Genomic DNA, 24,669 nt, shown 5'->3' on the forward strand with positions numbered 1-24,669 from the left:
ACGAGTCCGTCTGATGTCTGTCCTCCCCTCTCGTCCTCCACCTCCCCGCTGTCAGTCAAGTTATGATTTTATTACCTTGTGAAATTGTGTGTGCCGTCAGTCGAAGTCTGTCAGATATAACGTGAAGAGACTCAGACGTTTGTATGAAAACCAGGAGCACTGTTGATATCCAGACCTTCAGACAGCCTGTTATCATGACAGGAAGTGACAACACACTCTCATGGTGAAGAATTGATGCTGTTAGCTGACAGCAGGTCTTCATCTCCTTCATGATGTCTCTGAAGGGGCTCGGAGTTCATTTTACATAAGTGATGCGTTCACAACCGACGTGTCGTCTCCAGCTTTCAAATCATTCTTTTCACTTTGTAGAGAATGTTTTTGCTTTCAGCCCACACTGGCTTTAGTAAACTCCCTTGTGATGCCTAAAGTCTCTGTTGTCTGATGATGTCAGGATCAGACGACACAATGATCCGTCTATTACGATGGTCACTGTCTCAGATTAGACCATTATAGAGTCATGACTTTTTGGCGTGATTCGGCCGAGAGACAGGACAAACTACACGTTGGTACCCAACGTCACCGTACCAGACATTTAGTAATCGATCGGGTTGGGACGATTCACCCGATTCAGTACTATCATGATACTTGGGTACCGATTCAATATGTATTGCGATTCTACAAGTATTGTGATTCAATATTAAGATTTATTGTGATTTTTGTTAACTTTTTTAACACTAGACCATGTGAGAAAGTTGCATGAATGAAGGTTGGTTTTCGTCCGTCACTATCTTGGTTTTAGTCCGTCACCATCTTGGTTTTTGTCCATTATCATCTTGGTTTTTGTCCGTCACCATCTTGGTTTTTGTCCATTATCATCTTGGTTTTTGTCCGTCACCATCTTGGTTTTGGGGTTTTTGTCCGTCACCATCTTGGTTTTTGTCCGTCACCATCTTGGTTTTTGTCCGTCACCATCTTGGTTTTTGTCCGTCATCATCTTGGTTTTTGTCCGTCACCATCTTGGTTTTTGTCCATCATCATCTTGGTTTTTGTCCATCATCATCTTGGTTTTTGTCCATCATCATCTTGGTTTTTGTCCATCATCATCTTGGTTTTTGTCCATCATCATCTTGGTTTTTGTCCGTCACCATCTTGGTTTTTGTCCGTCACCATCTTGGTTTTTGTCCATCATCATCTTGGTTTTTGTCCATCATCATCTTGGTTTTTGTCCGTCATCATCTTGGTTTTTGTCCGTCATCATCTTGGTTTTTGTCCGTCACCATCTTGGTTTTTGTCCATCATCATCTTGGTTTTTGTCCATCATCATCTTGGTTTTTGTCCATCATCATCTTGGTTTTTGTCCATCATCATCTTGGTTTTTGTCCATCATCATCTTGGTTTTTGTCCATCATCATCTTGGTTTTTGTCCATTATCATCTTGGTTTTTGTCCATCATCATCTTGGTTTTTGTCCATCATCATCTTGGTTTTTGTCCATTATCATCTTGGTTTTTGTCCATTATCATCTTGGTTTTCGTCCATCACCGTCTTGGTTTTTGGCGTCTGAGTCCTGAACACAATGTAAGTTTGTGAATGAGTCAGTTCCTTCAAAATAAAAGTGTAGATTAGCTGCAGGATAAACTCTGTTTCATCTCTGAGCCTCCTCATGCAGTTTTAATGCAGCAGCTCAGTCAGCTGTTCTGACACCTGATAACACACACACACACACACACACACACACACACTCTGACTGATTGGAAACAGGAAACCATCAGAAGAAGATGGAGGTTCAGCGTTGAATCTATCGAGCGACGCTGAAATTAGACTTTTAGATTTGACGTTTTGAAATCCTGTCGGTCGTCAGAGTCCGTCTCTCCGACCGGCTGCTGCTCTTCACTTTCATCTTTCCATCTTTTCATCTTTAAGTCTCATCTGACTGACGGGATGACAGTTTGGCCTTCGCTTCTATTATTTTATTATTTATCATTCAAAGCAAAAGTAAAACCTCAAAGAAAAATGGAAACATTTCTTATTTTTTTATAAAAATGATTATTATGGATACCAATACTCTGATTTACAAAATAATGTGTAAACAAATAATATTTACATACAACAAATCATTGTGTGTCAAACACAAACTTCTTCTTTATTATTTAGTTTTTATTGACATTTTGCTCAGAATTATTGATTTGTACAACAACAACAATAACAGATATGATCATTATAAGAACAAGATTTATATATATTGATAAAAGATAATAATGAATCATCACCCAGCCCTATTAAGATATGAAAATAACACATATGAATGTCACATAAGATGTAGAAAACTTGCTCACAAACATAAAGAATAAAGAGTATATTATTTATTGTGTACAAATATATATTTTCTGTTTGAAAGTATCTCGTCAGTGTCTCGTTTCTGTACTTCTGTACCTGTCCAGGTGTGAGTGGTGTCCAGTAACAGCAGGGTGTCTCTGGTTTCTCTCGTCCAGGTTCGGTGCAGCGTGACTTCTGGTCACCTGATCTGTCTCCCGTGTCGGGGGGGAGGACGACAGCAGGAGGAGGTGGAGGTGCGAGGAGCCTCCCCCTCGCTGAGGGAGGCGGGGCGGCGTGGGCCAGCGACCGGGCGGCCCTGAGGAAGACGGTTTCGGTTGACGACCGACTGCTGCAGCCGGCGGGCGGAGAGCAGCCTCACCTGAGACTGCTGAGTCGACTGGAGAGAGGCAGGAAGAAGCTCCGCAACATCCACGTGAGTTTTTGTCTTATCTAACTTTATTTATCTCAACCGCAGAGAAACAACCGCTATTCATTAAATCATATTTAGTGTGTTTGGATCATGTTTGTGTTGGAAAGATGAACTGAACTAAACAACAACAACGTGAGACGTCTCAGGATGTTCGGCCATCTCTGTTGTAATCAGAACAGGATCGTAATGACCTATCTTCGCCACTTTAAGGGAGCATTTCAGGATGATATTTAAACATTGCCGTTTGGCCCCCGTCCTGCCGTGTGTCGCTCACACCCTCCAGCTGGCTGTTAACGACGGTCTTTTGGCACAGAGAAGGACTCGTATCGGTACTCGGTATCGGCGAGTACCCAAATGTAAGTACTTGTACTCGGTCTGAAAGACAGTGGTATCAGTGCATCCCTAATATTAAGATATTAATGGTGATGACATGGCAAAAAAGTCAGACCTACACAGCATGGTTAACGAGACGGGGTCCGTGTTTCAACACGGGTCGGGTGGCTTGCCGACATTGCCGACAACAGTCTGTTCCGGTTGACAGTCACGTCAGGTGCACGGAGCTCCGTCCCTCCCTGCAGAGGGGGAGGGCACAGCGAGCCCTAAGCGGCGAGGTCAGGGTGAGGTCCGGGCGAAGCGAGGGGTGATGTAAAGCGGCACCTTCCCCTTGGGCCTTTCCAAGTTAAACTTGAGCCGGTCATGGCGGACCACCACGGAGGAAATACGCCCAGCGAGGGCCAGCCAGCTCCGGGGAAAGTTCCCATGAGCGGATCCTCCCACATCGAGCGGACGTCTCTGACCCGCCGAGTGTTGTACAGTTAAGGTGCACTTTATTTATAACACAAGACAAAACGAGAGCGTCATTGTGAAACGGAACACAATAATAATTTCATGTCGATTATCTTGTTTTAATAATCGTTGGAAGTCAAAATGATAATTGATTAACTGCACCTTTCTACTCTGAAGTTAAACTCTTGACTTGTCATTGTCGTCAGGAAACGATGTTGGTTCGATGTAGTCGGTGTGTGTTGTGTGTTTGTTTCCTGCTGTTGTAGCTGCAGAGTGTTAGTAACCTGGACTCATTGAACTTCTCCAGTTACACACTCATGTCTGCAGTGAGTCAGAGGCTGACACACCGCCTGTCACGCTGCGCTACAGATGGACCGATAGATCCGCTCAAATTAGGAGCTTTTACCAGATTCACAACTTTAGACTGTAAAGACGGGGGAGTATTCTGTCAGCAGCATCAGGAGGATGAGGGAAATAGATGCTTTTCATCAATTAAATGACGTTGTTCTCTCAGGGTTAGACGTTTTTGTTATTTTTTTTTACATAATGCCGAAACTATCTCGTTTTGTTGAGTAAACAACCTTTGAATTTTCCAGATAATTATCCAATTATTACAAGAACAACAGCTGAGGTTGGAGAAATTGTTTTATGTGTGTGAAATGTAATGGTTGCAGTTGCATAAAGACGAAGGAGAAAAAGTGACCACATCTGGAAGAAATTAGGGATGCACCAATCCGACTCTTTCAGTCCCGATTGTTAACCCTAATACCTGGGCTTTGGGTATCGGCCGATACCGAGTACCGATCCGATGCCAGTGTTTAATTAATCAGCTGTATGTCTCACTGTGTGGACGTGACTGGGATCATTCTGTTATGATGTGTAAGTTAACATCAGGCTGGACTTAAACAATGATTTCCTCAGTTAGTAAAACAAAATGTCACAAATAAATACATAGATAACATATCATACATTTATTTAATTGTTATTTATTATTAAGATAATAAATCATACACCAACAACTTGATAAAAAATCTTCAAAACTAACAGGAATTACAGTTCAAGTTTAAACTATTTTAATGCAGCAACAAATTGGTCAAAACTTAAACAGGAATCTATATTCTAGTGTATAATGTATATAGCATATAAACATAGAATAAAATTTAATAGATGGGCCCCATTGTCACCGATATCTGATCCAGCTGTTTGAGTCAGTATCGGCCCGATATCCGATCCGGTATCGGTGCATCCCTAGAATAAATTAACGTTTTTTTAAGACTGTTTAATGGCCGTTTGAAAACAGCACCATCTATAGTCCAACTGAGGATTCACAGATACGACAGTCAGTTAGTGTGTAATTAATGTAATAGTGAAACAGGAAGTATAAAGAGCGGCGAACGCCATGTAGGGAGGAGGTCGGGGTGGATGGGCCACTATGGTGCCCCGTGTGAGGCCAGAAATTGATTTATTTGTTACGTAACTTCCGTACTTAAGTAACGCCACTTCTATAGTTATTTCAACCCAAACCAGCATCTTTACCTAAAAATAACTACGGTGTTTTGTTGCCTAAACCTAAGGAAGTTGTTTCCTGTGGAAGTTTATTTTGAAAAGACTGTATGCATTTTGCTGGACATTCGTAGGAATAACTTTTACTTAAGATATCACAGGAACCGTTGTATGAGGATATGTTGCACGACCTGGACACTCAGTTGTAGTTTGTGAGTTCATCAGATCTCTGATAGTTCATGTGTGATGTTTGGTGATGAGTCCATGATGAACTGTGATGTGGGCCGACTGGCTGACACATCTGATGAGTGACGCTTTGGCTGCTTTTTAAAGGACTGAGTGGGATTCAGGAGGATGTGACTGTGTAGTTTATTTTATCATCATCATCATCATCATCATCATCATCATCATCAGCTGATGGTTATTATCAGTATTTATATATTTAGTCAGGATGTTGATGACAGGTTCACACGTTGTTGGTCGTTGTAATACTTCCTCCTGTCCTCTGTTCTCTACGCAGCTCTTTAACCTTTTTTATTTGATCAAAATTAAAGCAGTAAATTCATAAATAAACTGTAACGAAGAACAATAAATACGACGTTGTCAGTTCCTGATAACGGACCAATATTCAGGTTCAGTTTGTGCCAAAAAGTGCTTTGTGTTTTCTTCTATTCTTTAAACTCAAGAACATCCGCTGATGTTTGCTCCGTCGTTTTTGTATAATTTTCTTTGATTGAATGTTTTCCTGCCAAATCTGTGAAAACTAATTTCCTCTCAGAAGGAAAGACGACAAAGAGAAACGAGAACAAAGAGATGAAAAATAAAAAGGAAATCAAAGAAACCCAAAGACAAAAATAAATAGGAACTTTAAAGAACTGTTTCTCCACAAACAATAATTCAATTAGATTTTCATTTTACGGTTTTAAACTCATCATGAAGTTTCGGCTGCTGATTTCATAAAACAGTCCAACCTGACAGGAGAAGCTGATGAAATCATGACTAATATTAAATAAAAACATCTTTAAGATGTTTAAAGTACAGCTGGAACACACGGCTGCATCGGCTTTTTCTTTGTATAATAATATAATATAATATATTTAATATGTATTTAATTTACTTTGGGATCTTAGATCTTGCTTCCCATGTGTTACTTTTTAATAAACATTCACAGTTTAATTTGACTGTTTCATATAGAAAGGGTTAGTTTAAATATAGTTTATGTAGTGGTTTTATTTCTGTCGCTATCCTCAGAAACCTACGGCTCGTTCTCAAGATATAAAATATGTTGTTTTCAAGTAGCTGAAGGTCGTTCCCTCGTTAGTTATGTCAATAGTATCAGAAGGATGAGAGGAATACAGTCTCCTCCTCCTGCAGACTAAACTTTCCACTAAAACTCAACACCAGCGTTTCTCTGTTTTACAACGACGCCGAGGTAAATATACGACCGTGAGGATTTTCCATCGCCGGCCTCCTGAGTGACGGGACGAAGACGCCGGCGTGTTTCTATCACCCGGCTGCCGGCGTTGCCTGGAAATCTATTATTTACTGAGACAACGGAGCTGAGAGGACAACAGCTGCACCGCCGGCTTCACCGCCAACACACAAACTCTCCATCTGCTCCTCATCTGCTCCTGCTCTGCTCCTCTCCTGCTCCTCCTTTGCTCATCTGCTCCTCATCTGTTCCTCCTCTCCTTCTCCTCCTCTCCTCCTCTCCAGCTCCTCCTCTCCTCCTCTGCTCCTCCTCTGCTCATCTGCTCCTCATCTGCACCTCCTCTCGAGCTCCTCTGCTCCTCCTCTCCTCTTTTCAGCTCCTCCTCTGCTCATCTACTCCTCATCTGCTCCTCCTCTCCTTCTCCTCCTCATCTCCTCATCTGCTCCTCCTCTCCTTCTCCTCCTCTCCTCCTCTCCAACTCCTCCTCTCCTCATCTGCTCCTCCTCTCCTGCTCCTCTTCTCCTCCTCCTCTGCGAGAGTTTAGAAGCAAACCGATGAAACTCTGGTGTTTTTCTGACAACAGCTGTGGCCTCCATTTTGGACTGAAAGCACTTATTATATTTATAATATTTCTTTGTTCAACACTTCAGTAGAAAGAAACTGAATATTTACTAGTTAGTATAATAAAATAATACAATATAAACAGTTTCTTATATAGAAATATAAATACCGTAAATTACAATAAAACTATATAAAGAAATATGCAGTTACTTAAATAGAAATATTTAAATTAAAATATAATTCAATAACATACAGTTACTTATATAGAAATATTTTAATAAGAATAAAACTAAATAAAATAATATACAGAAACATTTACGTTAGAATAAAATAAATATAATTTATACAGTGACTTATATAGAAAATATTTAAATTAGAATAAAACTAAATCAAAGATATACAGTTACTGATATAAAAGAAATAAAATAATTATTTAAATTACAATTAAATAAAACAATATATACACATACATACATACATATATACCTAGAAATAATGATTAACTATTTTAGAAAGTGGACATTATGCTCCGATCTCTTCACATCTGAGAAGCTGGAACCATCAAATGTTTGACATTTATGCTTTAAAAAACGCTGAAAGGATTAATTAATTATAGAAATTATCAACTAATCTATTTGTCTAATCAGAACTCAACTAAATACAGAAAGCTTTAACGATACTAAACCTAAAATCAATACGAGGTTCAAGAGGATTCAGACCTGATGAAGTGCTGTTGAACTATTATTATTATTATTATTATTATTATTATTATTATTATTATTATTATTATTAGGTTGTGGTTGATTGAGCAGAGAGTGGACAGATTGACAGATGAGGTGAAGCCTGGTGAAGCGATGGAGGCCGGCGTCTGTTTCCAGTCGCTCACGGCTCACGGAATAGAAATACATGTTCCATACATTGAGGCCGGTACAGGAGGGAGGGATGTGTACAGGAGGGGTGTGTGTGTGTGTGTGTGTGTGTGTGTGTGTGTGTGTGTGTGTGTGTGTGTGCGCGTCCTGTTTACTCCTACATGTTTCTCAGGCCCGTCTTTGTACACAAACGCTCACAAACACTCCCACAGTGGTGTATTAAGCAGCCGTGCTCCCGCGGGACTAATCATATCAGGGCACAAGTCGAGCGAGTCTCTCTGAACATCCATTAAGCTGCTCCGCTGCACCAGATCCTCCATGAATCACCTCGCCGTGAAATATTAGCTCCATAAATTCAGCCTGCCGTCTTATTAAGCCTAATCCCTTAAAACAACACGGAGCGGATGATTGGTGCCTCGGCCCCCGCCGCCACCGCCGCCGCCCTCCACCTCAGGAGTGTGTGTCCGCATGATATGAGACGACTGCATAAACAAACGTGGAGCGCTGCAGACTGGAGCTGCTGCACTGCAGCACACCGGCACCAGCGGCTGGATGCACCAATACACCACCAGGAAGAGCAGACTAAATGTTCTAATCATCAATCGACTTACGCTGAGTTCACACTACGTGGTTTTAGCCCCAGATCAGATCAAACCGCCGCCCGCTCCCCAGTGTGGGTTTACAACGACGCGATCTGAGACGGGGTTCGACATTAACCGTGTCCTGATAACGCGTGACCAGAAAGAGTTACTCTGTGGAAACCAAGTTTCACCTGGAGTCGATTTTAAATTAACCTCTTTAAAATCAGATGGCCGCCGTCGGGCCCAGCCGCCATTCGATCTTTCAGAGGTTTTACCGGCTCAGTTTTAAAGCTGGAGTGAAGATACTGGTATTATCTGAAACTATAAAACATGATGACTCCATCGGTACCAACCATGTCAGACTAGCTGGTCATGAAGGAGGTTAAATAACGCTCCAAACTTACGCTAAATTTTGGCGTGGAAAAACTGCCATGCCCATTTTCAAAGGAGTCCCTTGACCTCTGACCTCCAGATATGTGGATGTGTGAAGGTTTTTGTCCAAAAATAATTCAGAAAAATGTTCAAGAAAAAGTAAGAAGAAAGTTTAAAAGTGTCCAAAAAAGTCTGAAAAAAATTCCAAAAATATCAGTCAGAAAAATGTAAAAAAATAAATTAAAAAAAGTCAGAAAAATCTTTAAAAATGTCTGAAAAAGTGTCCCAAAACATTTGGAAAAATATCTGAAAAAAAGTCTGAAAATGTCAAAATAAAAGTCCGAAAAATGTTTAAAAATGTCCCAAAAATATCCGGAAAAAGTCTAAAAAATGTAAAAAAAAAAAAAAAGTCCGAAAAATATTTTGAAATGTCCCAAAAAAGTCAGAAAAGTTCTAGTTTGTCGTGAAGGAGGTTTAATAACTTGTGCTAAATGTTGGTGAAGATAAACTGTCATGTCCATGTTGAAAGGGGTCCCTTGACCTCTGACCTCCAGATCAGTGAATGTAAATGGGTTCTATGGGTACCCACGAGTCTCCCCTTTACAGACATGCCCACTTTATGATCATCACATGCAGTTTGGGGCAAGTCATAGTCAAGTCAGCACACTGACACACTGACAGCTGTTGTTGTTGTTGTTGTTGTTGTTGTTGTTGTTGTTGTTGTTGTTGTTGTTGTTGTTGTTGTTGTTGTTGTTGTTGTTGTTGTTGGGACTCAACGTATCGGTGGTTTACAGAAACGTACAGTACCCTCATGTTATTCTGGTCACTGTGTTTCTCCTGATTGTGACTCCATCTGTAGTTCACACATTGTGCACAAACCTTTACTAGAACGGCTTCAACAGGTTTGTGAAGAATAAAGACATGATGTCATTGTTCTGAGGCGGTTATTGACGTGTTGATAATCGGCACTAAGGCTGTGAAATCAGGAGGTAAATGAGTGATGACTCACGGTTTGGTGTTCCTCTCATCCATATTTACCACGTTAGGAACATGAAGCTGTCAGATTTCTGCTCACGATGACGTTTGTTCAACACTTCCAGAGAGAAATGAATCACAACCACGACACAAACACTCATCAGCTGATCAACTTATTACAAGTCTGTGAAATAGTTGAAGTGGTTTAGAGTAGTATTTCTGTGTAAAACCGACAACATGTCAGAAAATAACATTAAAGCATCAAAACATGAGAGCAATAAAAGATCCAAGTCGTGTTTCAGATGAAACTGACTGTCTGGCTCACTTCACCGTCTCCTCCTCCTGTCCGGGATTTTGGCGAGGAAAAATTGTCATGCCCATTTTCAAAGGGGTGACTTCTGACCTCCAGATATGTGAATGTGTGAGGGTTTTTGTCCAAAATAAATTCAGAAAAATGTCCAATAAAAAATCAGAAAGATGTCCAAAAAAAGTTTGAAATTTTTTTTAAATATCTGAAAAAAGTCTGAAAAATGTCCCCAAAAAAAAGTAAAGAAGTTATGTAACAAGAACTGCTTAGTTAGGTTTAGGAAAAGATGTCGGTTTGGGTTAAAATAACTCTGGAAGTGAGTCATCTTTTATGTTCTCTGGTTTGCGATGAGCATTACAGCCTCATGGGGGCGCTCATTATTATTATTATTATTATTATTAGTCTTTATTAAAGGACCATGCACAAAAACATGAGGATTTATATCATCTGCAGTCGCTGGGCAGCTCCACAAACACCAGCCCGTTCATCCAGTACAACTCAACTACATTAGAAAGCCGAGTTAAAGTGGACACGACGGTGTTTAATGTGTTCCGAAGCTTCTAAAAGCAGACTGTGTCGAGGCCGACGGCCGCAGACGGATGTTCAGCAGAAGGCAGAGCTTCATGTGAAAGCCAAAGTCCAGCTAGCGTTAGCCGCGCTGCACCGCGTCTGCGCCCACGCCAGTCAGCTTGTCACTCACCCGGTGGGCGAGTCGGCGCTCAGAGGTGCCAGAGCCGGCGTCGGAGGCGGCTGCCAGGAGGGACGGCTCGGCCTCCCCCGTCTGCAGGCTCCTCGCCCGGCTCCTCGCCCGGCTCACATGAATGATGGCTTTGGTGCACTAATTAACCCGGAGAGAGGAGAGAGGAGAGGAGAGAGGAGAGAGGAGAGAGGAGAGAGGAGAGAGGAGAGAGGAGAGAGGAGAGAGGAGAGAGGAGAGAGGAGAGGGGAGAGAGGAGAGAGGCCAACAAGACTCCAACAAGACTCCACAGTTCAGCCTCGCACTGATGTCAGAAGAAAGCCTTGTTCAAATTAGCAAGGTGAAGTGAGAAGTAGGGGGGGGGAGTCAGCTGTGCGTGTTTGAGGTTATATTAGTTCAGATCAGTGGTGAAGCTGCAGGTAGATTCACTCTGTGTGTTTTAATGTATTAGTTTAACCTACAGCTGCATGTATGTGGCTGATATGATGAACTCATTGCCTATATATTTATATATATATATATGTATATACGGTCGCTGGTTAAATGTTGTGGTTCAGTGAAACAGTGAAACGGTGAAACAGTGAAACGGTGAAACAGTGAAACAGTGAAACAGTGAAACAGTGAAACAGTGAAACCCGTCTCTGTCCAGCGACTGTGGAACCAGGTTCTCGTCTCCATCACAGCTGATTGATGTTTAGTGAAGTTGTGTGTCGGTCGGTCGGTCGGTCGGTCGGTCGGTCGGTCGGTCGGTCGGTCGGTCGGTCGGTCGGTCGGTCGGCTCGTCTGGTTGAAATCCGGCGCTTCGTTTTATTAACGACGTTCAAAAATCAATCTGTGAATCGATTCCTCTCCTCTGACGGAGGTTACCGTGTCACACGCTGCCTCTCTCTTTAATTAATACAGTATACGCTCTTCATCTCTCACACACACACACACACACACACACTGATGAAGAGGAGAGGTGAAGTCCGGCCAATCACACGTCAGTATTAATTGAAGGCTGACATTAAAGAGCGGCCGGCACCGACACGGAAACACGCCGGACGTCTTGACATTCACAGAAATACCATCAGAGGGGGAGACGGCGGCGGGGTGAAGGGTCGACGGAGACGAGCGGTGCCGTGTCTCTGATCTCCTGATGCTCTCTTCATACGCCACAAACATTCAGATTCACTTTCCCTTTAAGACCCAGTTATTAAGATTTAAAACAGATCTCAGTGTGTGATTTTAAAGAGTCTGTCTTTGTCGGATTAAACTATGTTGTGTGATTATGAGCGTGTCCACGCAGCAGGAGACAACCAATCATCATCATCATCTGTGTGGTGATGCACCTGCAGGGTGGCGTGCTCGCTCCCCCCGTACAGCTCTGACAATCATCCAGTCAATAAGCAATCACAACCTCACAACGGCTCATCTCAAAGGCTTTTACATATATAACAGGAGAACGAGAGGAACCGGACGCCTCCCGTACTCCCAGTGGTTTGATCCTCATGTTTGACATGTCGGAGCATCAGGTGGACGAGTGTTTGGAGACGCTCGGAGGAGCCTCCGGAGGCTTTGTGGCGGTTTACAGTACAAACAGAGACAGAGATGAAGTGACAAACATCATCTCAGGAGGATGAGATGTGCTTTGGATTGATTCAGAGCTCTCGGAGAGGAAGGACGGAGTTAAACTGAGACTACAGACAGATGAATAGTAGAGACACCATGCTAGTTGCTGACTCGTGTTGTGGCCTCGCTGTGGGTCCAGGCTTTAGACCGGATCACGGTGATGATATCTGATCCTCACACAGTTTACACATGTTGTCTAATTCCTCACCATCAGCCAATAACAACTTATTCAGACTCTTTTTAAACCAGAAGAACACAGAGGACAGCTTGTTCCACAGCAGCAGACAGATTCTATAGTTACAGTTTCATTTATAATCTTTAGGTCATTCAATGCAGACAGTGCAGACAGTGTAATAGTTTTAAACCGAGACTGAGGTGTAAAGTTTCACATGTCAGAAGAGAATCTTTTCGATTTCTTTACTTCTGGGAATCAACCCTCTGATTGCTTCGTGTGTCGGCCCTGCTGCCACCTGGAATATGAAAGCCTCTTCAGTCAGGCGTGTTTCTAACAGGCACGTTCACTGTGAAGATGTTCAACACGATAAGAAGCCAATTTTAGGTTTTGCATCGATTCTCCAAAACGCTTTCTTTTTAATTAACCTCTTAAAAATCTGACGGCCCGCCGGCGGAGGTGGCTGCTGTTATCGGAGGTTGTAGCGCCTCAGTTTTAAAGCTAAAGTGAAGATACTGTATCATATGAAACTATAAAACCTGATGAATCCATCAGTACTAACCATGTCAGACTAGCTGGTCATGAAGGAGGTTAAATAACGCTCCAAACTTAGGCTAAATTTTGGTGCGGAAAAACTGGCATGGCCATTTTCAAAGGGGTCCCTTGACCTCTGACCTCCAGATCAGTGAATGTAAATGGGTTCTATGGGTACCCACGAGTCTCCCCTTTACAGACATGCCCACTTTATGATAATCACATGCAGTGTTTTGCATGCAGTACAAATAAATAATATAAATTAATACAATGGTCTCCTATTCTAACATGGTCTGTCTGAATATGACGCTGCAGTGATCAGTAGAAGTGGTTCCTGTTGGTTCTCCCCCATGTAGAGAACCTGTTTCAGACTGTCTGTTAGAACCAGCGCTGCAGTGATCAGTAGAGGTGGTTCCTGTTGGTTCTCCTCCATGTAGAGAACCTGTTCCAGCCTGTGAGCGGTACCTCAGTCAGTACCTTCATCATGTGATTTCTTAGTTAGTTGCATATTGTAACATAAGTTGCAGCACCCTGAGTGTTTTTGTTCGGCGTGGACGGCGTGCTGTGTGGCGGCGCTGCTCGCTGGCAGCAGCGAACAGTCAACAGATTTCTCCCCGTGGGTTGAGCGATAATCTCATCTCGGCGCCGGCGGGGGGCAAAGCATCCGTCTTCACCGGAGAACGACGCCGCCAAAACTTCCCGCTGCTGCCCTCATCTCGATCCGGAAACAGAACAGAAGAGAAGAGGACAGAAGAGGACAGAAGAGGACAGAAGAGAACAGAAGAGAACAGAAGAGGACAGAAGAGGACAGAAGAGAACAGAAGAGGACAGAAGAGGACAGAAGAGGACAGAAGAGGACAGAAGAGGACAGAAGAGAACAGAAGAGGACAGAAGAGGACAGAAGAGAACAGAAGAGGACAGAAGAGGACAGAAGAGAACAGAAGAGGACATAAGAGGACAGAAGAGAACAGAAGAGGACAGAAGAGGACAGAAGAGGACAGAAGAGGACATAAGAGGACAGAAGAGAACAGAAGAGGACAGAAGAGAACAGAAGAGGACAGAAGAGGACAGAAGAGGACAGAAGAGGACAGAAGAGGACAGAAGAGAACAGAAGAGGACAGAAGAGGACAGAAGAGGACAGAAGAGAACAGAAGAGGACAGAAGAGGACAGAAGAGGACATAAGAGGACATAAGAGGACAGAAGAGAACAGAAGAGGACAGAAGAGAACAGAAGAGGACAGAAGAGGACAGAAGAGGACAGAAGAGGACAGAAGAGGACAGAAGAGGACAGAAGAGGACAGAAGAGGACATAAGAGGACAGAAGAGAACAGAAGAGGACTGGAGAGGACCGGAGGGGAGTTAAAGATATAAGAGAGCAGAGCAGAGACGGCTGAATTTCTCCTGTTTACAGTCACTTTGAGCTGATTCCTTCCTGCTGTCAGTCCAACAACGCTGCTCATTCAGCGTTAGAGGAGGAGATGATGCACTAAAGTCCAGTCAGTGATGGACAGACAGCTGAATGATGAAACGTCTACAGTATAATGAGTCTGACTAATAAACCCATTCAGTTCTCACCATTTAAATTCATCACGTTGCTGTCAGAAGAACGTCGAGTGTTGAATGTGTAAATTACGTCTCCTGTCCCTCGAGAACAACGCTGGAAGCAGAGCGACGTCGTCGTCGTCGTTATGGAGAAACCTCTTCAGGGGGGTCAGGAGAAAGATAAAGGAGAAAGCTAAATAAAGTAAAGGAAATAAATAAAGCAAAGGAAAATAAATATATAAATAAATAAAGTAATAAATAAATTAAGCAGCAAAGTCAAATAAGTACCAAAAGCAAAATAAATAAATAAATAACAAAATAAAGTAATAAATAAATAAATAAAGTAATAAATAAATTAAAATAAATAAAGCAAAGTTAAATAATTAAATGAAGCAAAATCAAATAAATAGATAAAGAAAAGTGAAAAATAAAAATAATGAATAAATAAAGTAAAACAAATCAAGCTAAGTAAAATATATAAATAAATAAAGCAAAGAGAAATAAATAAATAAATAAACAAATGAAGTCAAATAAATAAATAAAGCTAAGTTAAATATATAAATAAACAAATAAAGTAAATAAATAAAGCAACGTTAAATAAATACAGAAAAATGAAATTAAAAGAAGAAGAGTAGTGTATCATCATATTGATCAAATGATTATTTAAATCAGTAAATATCTGAGAATCAATAAGATCATAAATCTGAACAAATCTATATTTATGGGTTCTCCAGCAGTTCTTATTGTTACCGTGACGACGAACGTCCTTTAACCTTAAACCCGATCCACCATGTTTCTCTGACCTCAACCAGGTCGTCTGAACCTCACTAGACCTGAACCTCACCGGACCTGAACCTCACCGGACCTGAACCTCACCGGACCTGAACCTCAGTCATGTAACCGTGACGATGGACGTGTTATATCATGTAATTCGGAGGACTTGTTGACCCGACAGTTCTTCAGAATAGCTCCTCAGAGTGTGGTGTAAGATGGAACAACATGAAGCCAGAGAAGTGAGAGCTGACAACGTGGTGGCGTTGACACATGGTGGCGTTGACCTGCAGAGCCGGCGGCGGGGAGATAAACGGACGTGGTTGTGTATGTGGAGCCAGCGATTTGGAGGCTCCCCTCAGGGCGCTGCATTGTTTGCATTGTTTGTGCATCCTCAGGCCTTCAGGCCCCCCGACAGCTAAAGTGAGCACTCGTGTACAGACGGCAATTTTCTCTCACGGCGTCGTCTTCAGTTGTCAAGGCGACGGAATATTTCCACCCCTCCTCCACCTGCTGCATCCAGCATCCTTCACACACGCCGCCGATCAAACACACATCGGTGGTCAGTTCAGCCTGCAGGAGGAGCTCCGCTTTATTCTCCCAGACGACCTTTAACTCCAGCCTTCATCCTCCTCCTCCTCCTCCTCCCACACATTCATCACTCATCCTACTACAGCAGGTTTAATCACTGTCTCTGAATCACTGGTAGAATACTTCTCTTATAGGCTCATATTCTTCATGATGTAGTCACAGAGATGAGTCCAGTTGTCCTGCAGACATCTCCATCTGATCTCTTTCTTCATGTCCATCCTGCTTCTTCTATCTCAAATACTTTCATTATTCCTTTTTGTTTTGTAAAGATTAGTTTTATTGAGAGCTGCTCCCTTCACAGTGTAACTGCAGTATGTAAGACACGTAAACATTTAAACATTTGTGCATGAAAAAATACATTTAAAACAAAAGAAATACAGACACACGCAAAATGTATTAGTAGAGAAAAATGTTAATTATAAACATGAAGAAACAAAAATACAAAAAAGAAACAAAAATATACACAAGTAAATTGTGATAATGACATATATGAAATATTACTAATAATAAACGTATTCTATAATGAAAGAAAACATTACATAAAATACATAAAAACAATACAAAATTAATAATAGAAACTACGATTAATTGCGATGAACTGTTTTAATTGATTGACAGCCCTAATATTATATATATCTGTATATATATAGATATATATATACAGATATATATATATATAAAGCAAATACAAACATGGTTGCCTATATGCAAGTTAACTTTTTCTGTAAATGCAATCATGTGAATATAGTGCTGGAATAATTATTGAATGATTTTTGTAATAACTTATTTTATATACATGAAGTTCTGTACAGAATATATAAAGATTGCTATCAGTAAATAAATAAACGTTTTGTTTTGTCGGTTGGATTCATACGATATACGATAATACTTTATTGTCAGACGGGTCTGAAATGTGTTTTGCATCACAGAAAGGACAAAGACAAGAAACAAGGATATGTATATTTAAACATTACAATCACAGAAGAGGATATTCACGGCCCTTTAACGTACATCTGATCTGGGATTAAGCTCCATATTTAGATTTAGGATTGACTGACTTCAGTCTAACCGTATTAAATCGTGGAACCTTGTATCTCTGATTTGATGGTAACAATTCATATTCACCGTTCAAAACATGGTTGGGGGTCAGAGCCGATGGTGTTGGCCAGCCTTAATCTGTTATTATGATCGGCTTCATGATGTCATCAGGTGTCAGCAGAGTGAATTAGTGAACGGATGAACACCGGAACCTCCACCTGAATCTGAGATATCTGATTTGTCCGTTTCCTGATTGCGTCTCTTCTTCATGTTTCTGTGGACGGACGGGTATTAATGTGTTTTTCCTCCGTAGAAACGTTGGTGGAGTCATCGGTGGTGTAATACGTGTTAGTGGAATCATCGGTGGTGTAATACGCGTTAGTGGAATCATCGGTGGTGTAATACGTGTTAGTGGAGTCATCGGTGGTGTAATACGCGTTAGTGGAATCATCGGTGGTGTAATACGTGTTAGTGGAGTCATCGGTGGTGTAATACGCGTTAGTGGAATCATCGGTGGTGTAATACGTGTTAGTGGAATCATCGGTGGTGTAATACGTGTTAGTGGAATCATCGGTGGTGTAATACGTGTTAGTGGAGTCATCGGTGGTGTAATACGTGTTAGTGGAGTCATCGGTGGTGTAATACGTGTTAGTGGAGTCATCGGTGGTGTAATACGTGTTAGTGGAATCATCGGTGGTGTAATACGTGTTAGTGGAATCATCGGTGGTGTAATACGTGTTAGTGGAGTCATCGGTGGTGTAATACGTGTTAGTGGAATCATCGGTGGTGTAATACGTGTTAGTGGAGTCATCGGTGGTGTAATACGCGTTAGTGGAATCATCGGTGGTGTAATACGCGTTAGTGGAGTCATCGGTGGTGTAATACGTGTTAGTGGAGTCATCGGTGGTGTAATACGTGTTAGTGGAGTCATCGGTGGTGTAATACGCGTTAGTGGAATCATCGGTGGTGTAATACGCGTTAGTGGAATCATCGGTGGTGTAATACGCGTTAGTGGAATCATCGGTGGTGTAATACGCGTTAGTGGAATCATCGGTGGTGTAATACGCGTTAGTGGAATCATCGGTGGTGTAATACGCGTTAGTGGAGTCATCGGTGGTGTAATACGTGTTAGTGGAGTCATCGGTGGTGTAATACGCGTTAGTGGAATCATCGGTGGTGTAATACGCGTTAGTGGAATCATCGGTGGTGTAATACGCGTTAGTGGAATCATCGGTGGTGTAATACGCGTTAGTGGAATCATCGGTGGTGTAATACGCGTTAGTGGAATCATCGGTGGTGTAATACGCGTTAGTGGAATCATCGGTGGTGTAATACGCGTTAGTGGAATCATCGGTGGTGTAATACGCGTTAGTGGAGTCATCGGTGGTGTAATACGCGTTAGTGGAATCATCGGTGGTGTAATACGTGTTAGTGGAATCATCGGTGGTGTAATACGCGTTAGTGGAATCATCGGTGGTGTAATACGTGTTAGTGGAATCATCGGTGGTGTAATACGCGTTAGTGGAATCATCGGTGGTGTAATACGTGTTAGTGGAATCATCGGTGGTGTAATACGCGTTAGTGGAATCATCGGTGGTGTAATACGCGTTAGTGGAATCATCGGTGGTGTAATACGTGTTAGTGGAATCATCGGTGGTGTAATACGTGTTAGTGCTCGGCATGACGCTGCATAGAAACTGATGATTTCCTCGTCTGTGTGTCTCCCTCTCAGAGTCCGGGAACCAGCAGCAGATACGACTCCAGGAAGAAGTAAGTCGTTCCTTCCAGGAAGTCATGTTTCTTATACTCTTCATCTTTACTGTCGTCTTCATCGTCAGAAGCAAAGTGTTTTCTTATGGAGGACAGATTCTGCCAAAATCTAAAAATAAATAAATAAATGACTAGATCGATAAATAAACAAATATGTCATTAAATGAAGCAAAAATAATATTAAAAATAAATGTAGCCATTAATTAATTGGAAAAAATGTGACAAATTTCTGTAGTAATTTGCTTTTTTATTTATTTATTTTTGGATACATTTTTCCATTATATTTATTAACATTTATTTTTTAAATGCATTTATTTATTTTTGATTTTATTTTTATTTTTGCATTTATTTTTAATTGTGTGTTTTTATTTTTGTATTAATACATTTATTATTTTTTTTATTATTATTCAATTTTAATTTGCTTATTTACTTATTTATTTTATTTTGTATTAATTCCCTTTTATTTATATACTCTTCTGTTTTGATTTTCCTTTTATTTATTTATGTATTTATTCTTATGAATGTTTACATTTATTCATTTATTTTTTATTTATTTTTTATTTAAATAAATGTAAAAATAGATAAAAAAATAAATATTTAAAAGGGGAAAAAAACAGAAGAATAAATAAATAAGGAATTTAATACAAGAACAATTAATTGATACCTACATTTATTTTTAATATTATTTTGTTACATTTAAAGACATATTTATTTAATTATCGATTAATTTATTTATTCATTCATTTATTTTTTATTTTGGCAGCTTCTGTGCTCCATATTTTCTGCTCTTTTTCTGCCTCTGAAATGTTGACTTGAAATATTTCCCGGAGCTGAGAGCAATAAGTCCTGATTAAATAAAAGGAGAGCTATGACCTCTCCTGATTTATTTCAGAGGGAAAAGGTTTCTGGGAAACCAGATTATGTGACAGTTCTTATTGCTCAGGGAAACTGAATAGAGGGAATATTTTTAGCTGAAGAAAGAAACCTTGAGTTTCTGAAGTCAGTTCTCAGCAGAAGAAAAGCTGCTGTCTGTCAGTCTGACGTAGATTTAGCTGTCAGTCCGTGTGTCGCCATGGTTACTCCTGTTGGTCCTGTTGTATGTTATAAGTGAACGTAAACGGCAGCGATGTGTCGTTTCTTTCCTCGTTCTGGACTCTATGAATTATCTTTTAAAAGTTCAAACGTCATCTGTGTGATTGATGGAGCAATTCAAAAATATATTTTATAATATAATGTAATATCTCGCTTATAAAGATTGATTTTCCGCCCATTTTGAATTTTGGCTTACAATACAAACAGTTTGATATCTCCTGAACGCTCGGTGCTATTGGGACCACATTTGGTGGACATGTCTAGAAGTGATGTCTTAGTGTTCATGGCAAATTTGGTGCCATTTGGCCAATAGGTGGCGCTGTAGCAGCGTCGGCTAACTGTAAAGGAAGTATTTTCTGACTGCTCTTCACATATCTCCAGCTCTCTAGAGACCGGTCTCTAGACGGGCTTTTATTTCCTTGTTTAAATATCACAACACAAATGTCCGTTATAAATGAACAGGAGCCGGTGGTTATCTGGTTATCTGCCTTTTTGAAGTTAAAAAGCTCCACCATCGCCTGCAGTTTGAGTAGATGTTGTGGATGAATGTTTTATATTTCCCGTCTCTCCTCGTTGATGATCCTGGTCGTCTGACTTCACTATGAGCTGTTAGAATAAATAGTTTAAACCTGCAGTATCTGATAAAGTAAACTAACAGAACATAAACAACTAAATCAAAGTTGTATTTTTGATAATATAGTAATAGTGGTACGGGTTAATTTTTTAGTCCAGTGCTTTAAGAGCTGGTTTAAAGGCTAAAGCCTCGTCAAAACCAAAGTGGCGTGCAACCACGAGGAGGTCATTCTGGTTGTTTCATAGTTTTATAAGAAGTGGGAATAACTGTAATGCAGTAACCGACAGTAAGATGTGACTACAGGACAGATAATCAGCTTCAAAGCTTTAAAACCAGAAGTTCTTCATTAACAACAGAAGTGGTGAGACTTTGTGCATCACGTTCCAGAGAGAGAACTGATGGAAGACGTCTACATGGTTGATCGTCGGCACCATCTTGACCCTGCTCCTCCTCCTCTTCTTCACGCTGTTTCATAAATACTGGCTGATTTTAACAGTCTGTGAGTTCAAGGACTGATCTCCGTTATATACCCAGACATCACTAATGGATTCTCACAGCCTCCAGGTGTGTAGAGGTGGAGGGCGGGGGCAGCAACATCTTTTATACAACAAGATAAGAAGCAATTATTCATCTGTGTTTTCATATCGTTTATTATTCCAGACTTAAATACATCTTTTAACTCTGTTATTAAGATGCTCGTCTTTCTCCCTGATTGAATAACATGAACTCAGTTTGAGTTATCGGCTTCTGCTGCTTCCATGTTGATCCATTCTGTTTTAAAGTGTCCATCGTGAGCCTGACGGAGTTACAGGAGTGGGATGATAAAGTGATGTTAATCAGTGTGTGTTATATATAATCTATAATCTGATATAAACTGATCTCCTGACTGAAGCTTCACTGCTCAGATTCTGGTGATAAGATATGAACTGATGTGAAGTTGGTGTTGGTGTCACCTGTACGATCCACCTCGGTCCGTCTCCGATGCTCTCGCTGTGTCTTGCCTCTTCCTGTTCTTTTATATATATATATATATATAAACTAGTGTAGCAGCACAGCAGAGTGAGCGAGGTCAGTACGGTTCAGTTCATCCCCGGGTGTAGGAGTCACGGTTTGGTGCTGCTTCTGTGCAGCAGGTTGGATCCATTTGTTTTCATTTGTTCAGGTGTCAGAGACAGACAGTAGTTCAGGTGTTAAAGACAGACCGTCCTCCTGCTGGATACTGAGGGGACATTTGTCCCTCTGGAAACTCTGGTAAACTATTTTCATTCTAAACACTAGAAAGGTGCAGATCTCCACCAGAGGTCTGGACTACGAAGCAGGATGTGGCGTTAGCGAGGTAACTTCAGGGTTAACCCTTCAGGGTTTTCTGTACTACGTAGGTGGATCACTTCTTACCGGGGTAGATCACCATGGTTACCATTGTAACTGATGCTGAACAGCTGACCTGCTCCGGAGCAGGTTATGTTCCAGATCAGAGATCAACTCGTATAAAAGCACCTCCTGCTGACCAATCAGAGCTCAGTGAGCAGATCGTATGATAATATTACACACATATGAAGAAGTTACCGTCATAATCAGACTAAACACAACACAGTTTAAACTGACAGATGAAGAAGTTACCGTCATAATCAGACTAAAACATCACAGTTTAAACTGACAGATGAAGAAGTTACCGTCATAATCAGACTAAAACAACACAGTTTAAACTGACAGATGAAGAAGTTACCGTCATAATCAGACTAAAACAACACAGTTTAAACTGACAGATGAAGAAGTTACCGTCATAATCAGACTAAAACATCACAGTTTAAACTGACAGATGAAGAAGTTACCGTCATAATCAGACTAAAACATCACAGTTTAAACTGACAGATGAAGAAGTTACCGTCATAATCAGACTAAAACATCACAGTTTAAACTGACAGATGAAGAAGTTACCGTCATAATCAGACTAAAACATCACAGTTTAAACTGACAGATGCAGGAAGGACAGCTGGATTTATGCTGGGGCTGTTTACTATTATTATTATTACTATTATTATTTTTTGACTGTCTCTTGAGTCCGTTTCAAACCGCCGGAGAGACGGGACGCAGCTGAAAGAAGGTTGAAATATGAAGGTATCCCGGGTACGATAAAGGTACCCCTGGTATGATGAAGATACCACGGGTACGATGAAGACACCCGGGTACGATGAAGATACCTCGGGTATGATGAACTGGCTTTGTAGTCCAGGCCTCAGGTCTGCTGTAATATTTGATTGAATGAATCTAACCCGTGATGGTCTAACCCGGTACAGGGCTCTAGACTGTTACTGTATCAGACGTGTTTATAGATACATACATACATACATACATACAGATGTAAACATGAAGTAACGTGCAGTAGAAGTAGAGTTGAGGTAGCGTGTGGCAGTGCGGTGTGTTTATGCTCAGTTTTTATGGTCTGATTTTACAGCTTTGTTTTCTAGCTGCAGTGCAGACTGGATGTTTTAGTGTTTTAGTGTTCAGTGACTGCACAACGATGAATAACTGGAGTGTGTTGTGACTGGATGAGACGCTGTTGAGGATCTGTTCTCTGTGATTTAATGACAGACGATCAGACGCAGCAACAACAACAACAACAACAACCACAACAACAACGACAGCGTGATTCACAGAACGCCGAACATTCAGCAACATCCACGTCTTTAATAACGCTCCATAATCCCACATATCTGCAGCTCCAGTGAACGCTCCGCGGAGAACAACATGTATTCTACTGAGAGGATTTATTGAGGTGGAATTGTTGGAGTGTGAAGACGAGGGTACCACTTTACATCTACTGTTATATGACACACACACACACACACACACACACACACTGAGGGGCCCAAGGTAGCCATTAAGAATAATGGCCTCTGGTTACGCGTTGCCATGGCGATCGAAAAGAGGAAAGAAAGGCAGGTTCAGTGGAGCTGATGAGCGCTGGAGCGACTGCAGCTCTGTCTGTCCTCTGAGGACGTTTATGTCCTTGGCTCCTCTGACACGAGACATCTGCTGATGTCTGTAGTTTAACTGGACCCAGTAACAGTCTGAACCTTGATGTCTGTAGTTTAACTGGTCCCAGTAACAGTCTGAACTCTGATGTCTGTAGTTTAACTGGTCCCAGTAACAGTCTGAACCTTGATGTCTGTAGTTTAACTGGTCCCAGTAACAGTCTGAACCTTGATGTCTGTAGTTTAACTGGTCCCAGTAACAGTCTGAACTCTGATGTCTGTAGTTTAACTGGTTCCAGTAACAGTCTGAACCTTGATGTCTGTAGTTTAACTGGTCCCAGTAACAGTCTGATGTCTGTAGTTTAACTGGTCCCAGTAACAGTCTGATGTCTGTAGTTTAACTGGTCCCAGTAACAGACTGAGCCCTGATGTCTGTAGTTTAACTGGTCCCAGTAACAGACTGAGCCCTGATGTCTGTAGTTTAACTGGTCCCAGTAACAGACTGAGCCCTGATGTCTGTAGTTTAACTGGTTCCAGTAACAGTCTGAACCTTGATGTCTGTAGTTTAACTGGTCCCAGTAACAGTCTGATGTCTGTAGTTTAACTGGTCCCAGTAACAGACTGAGCCCTGATGTCTGTAGTTTAACTGGTCCCAGTAACAGACTGAGCCCTGATGTCTGTAGTTTAACTGGTCCCAGTAACAGACTGAGCCCTGATGTCTGTAGTTTAACTGGTCCTAGTAACAGTCTGATGTCTGTAGTTTAACTGGTCCCAGTAACAGTCTGATGTCTGTAGTTTAACTGGTCCCAGTAACAGACTGAGCCCTGATGTCTGTAGTTTAACTGGTCCCAGTAACAGACTGAGCCCTGATGTCTGTAGTTTAACTGGTCCTAGTAACAGTCTGATGTCTGTAGTTTAACTGGTCCCAGTAACAGTCTGATGTCTGTAGTTTAACTGGTCCCAGTAACAGGATTGATCAGGAGGAGATCAGGAGACGGTAGAGTCTGATGTGACGGTGATGATCGGTAGGAGAAGGTGTTAAATATCTCTGACTGTGTCTCTGGATGTCTCTTAATAATAATAACTGTCTGATTACACACATTAATGAATTAAATCTGAGTGTTCTCTGATATTTAATATGCTGCTGTAATCTAATTATCTGAGTCAACAA

General features: G+C 41.2%; 2 protein-coding genes across 4 annotated transcripts in view; both read left to right on the forward strand.

The window, feature by feature from the left end:
* Positions 1–24,669, forward strand: part of cox11 (cytochrome c oxidase assembly homolog 11 (yeast)) — a 173,257-nt gene that overhangs the window by 46,993 nt on the left and 101,595 nt on the right. The gene's annotated exons all lie outside the window — the stretch shown is intronic.
* Positions 1–24,669, forward strand: part of ankfn1a (ankyrin repeat and fibronectin type III domain containing 1a) — a 113,410-nt gene that overhangs the window by 12,836 nt on the left and 75,905 nt on the right. For all 3 annotated transcript variants that reach the window (XM_074620724.1, XM_074620726.1, XM_074620725.1), the window contains exons 5-6: positions 2,492–2,748; positions 18,820–18,857. In XM_074620724.1, coding sequence (XP_074476825.1) covers positions 2,492–2,748; positions 18,820–18,857 — 295 coding nt within the window. The remainder of the gene's footprint in view (positions 1–2,491; positions 2,749–18,819; positions 18,858–24,669) is intronic.

The sequence above is a fragment of the Sebastes fasciatus genome, chromosome 20 (genome assembly GCF_043250625.1).
Source record: "Sebastes fasciatus isolate fSebFas1 chromosome 20, fSebFas1.pri, whole genome shotgun sequence".
In the NCBI taxonomy this organism is placed as follows: domain Eukaryota; kingdom Metazoa; phylum Chordata; class Actinopteri; order Perciformes; family Sebastidae; genus Sebastes; species Sebastes fasciatus.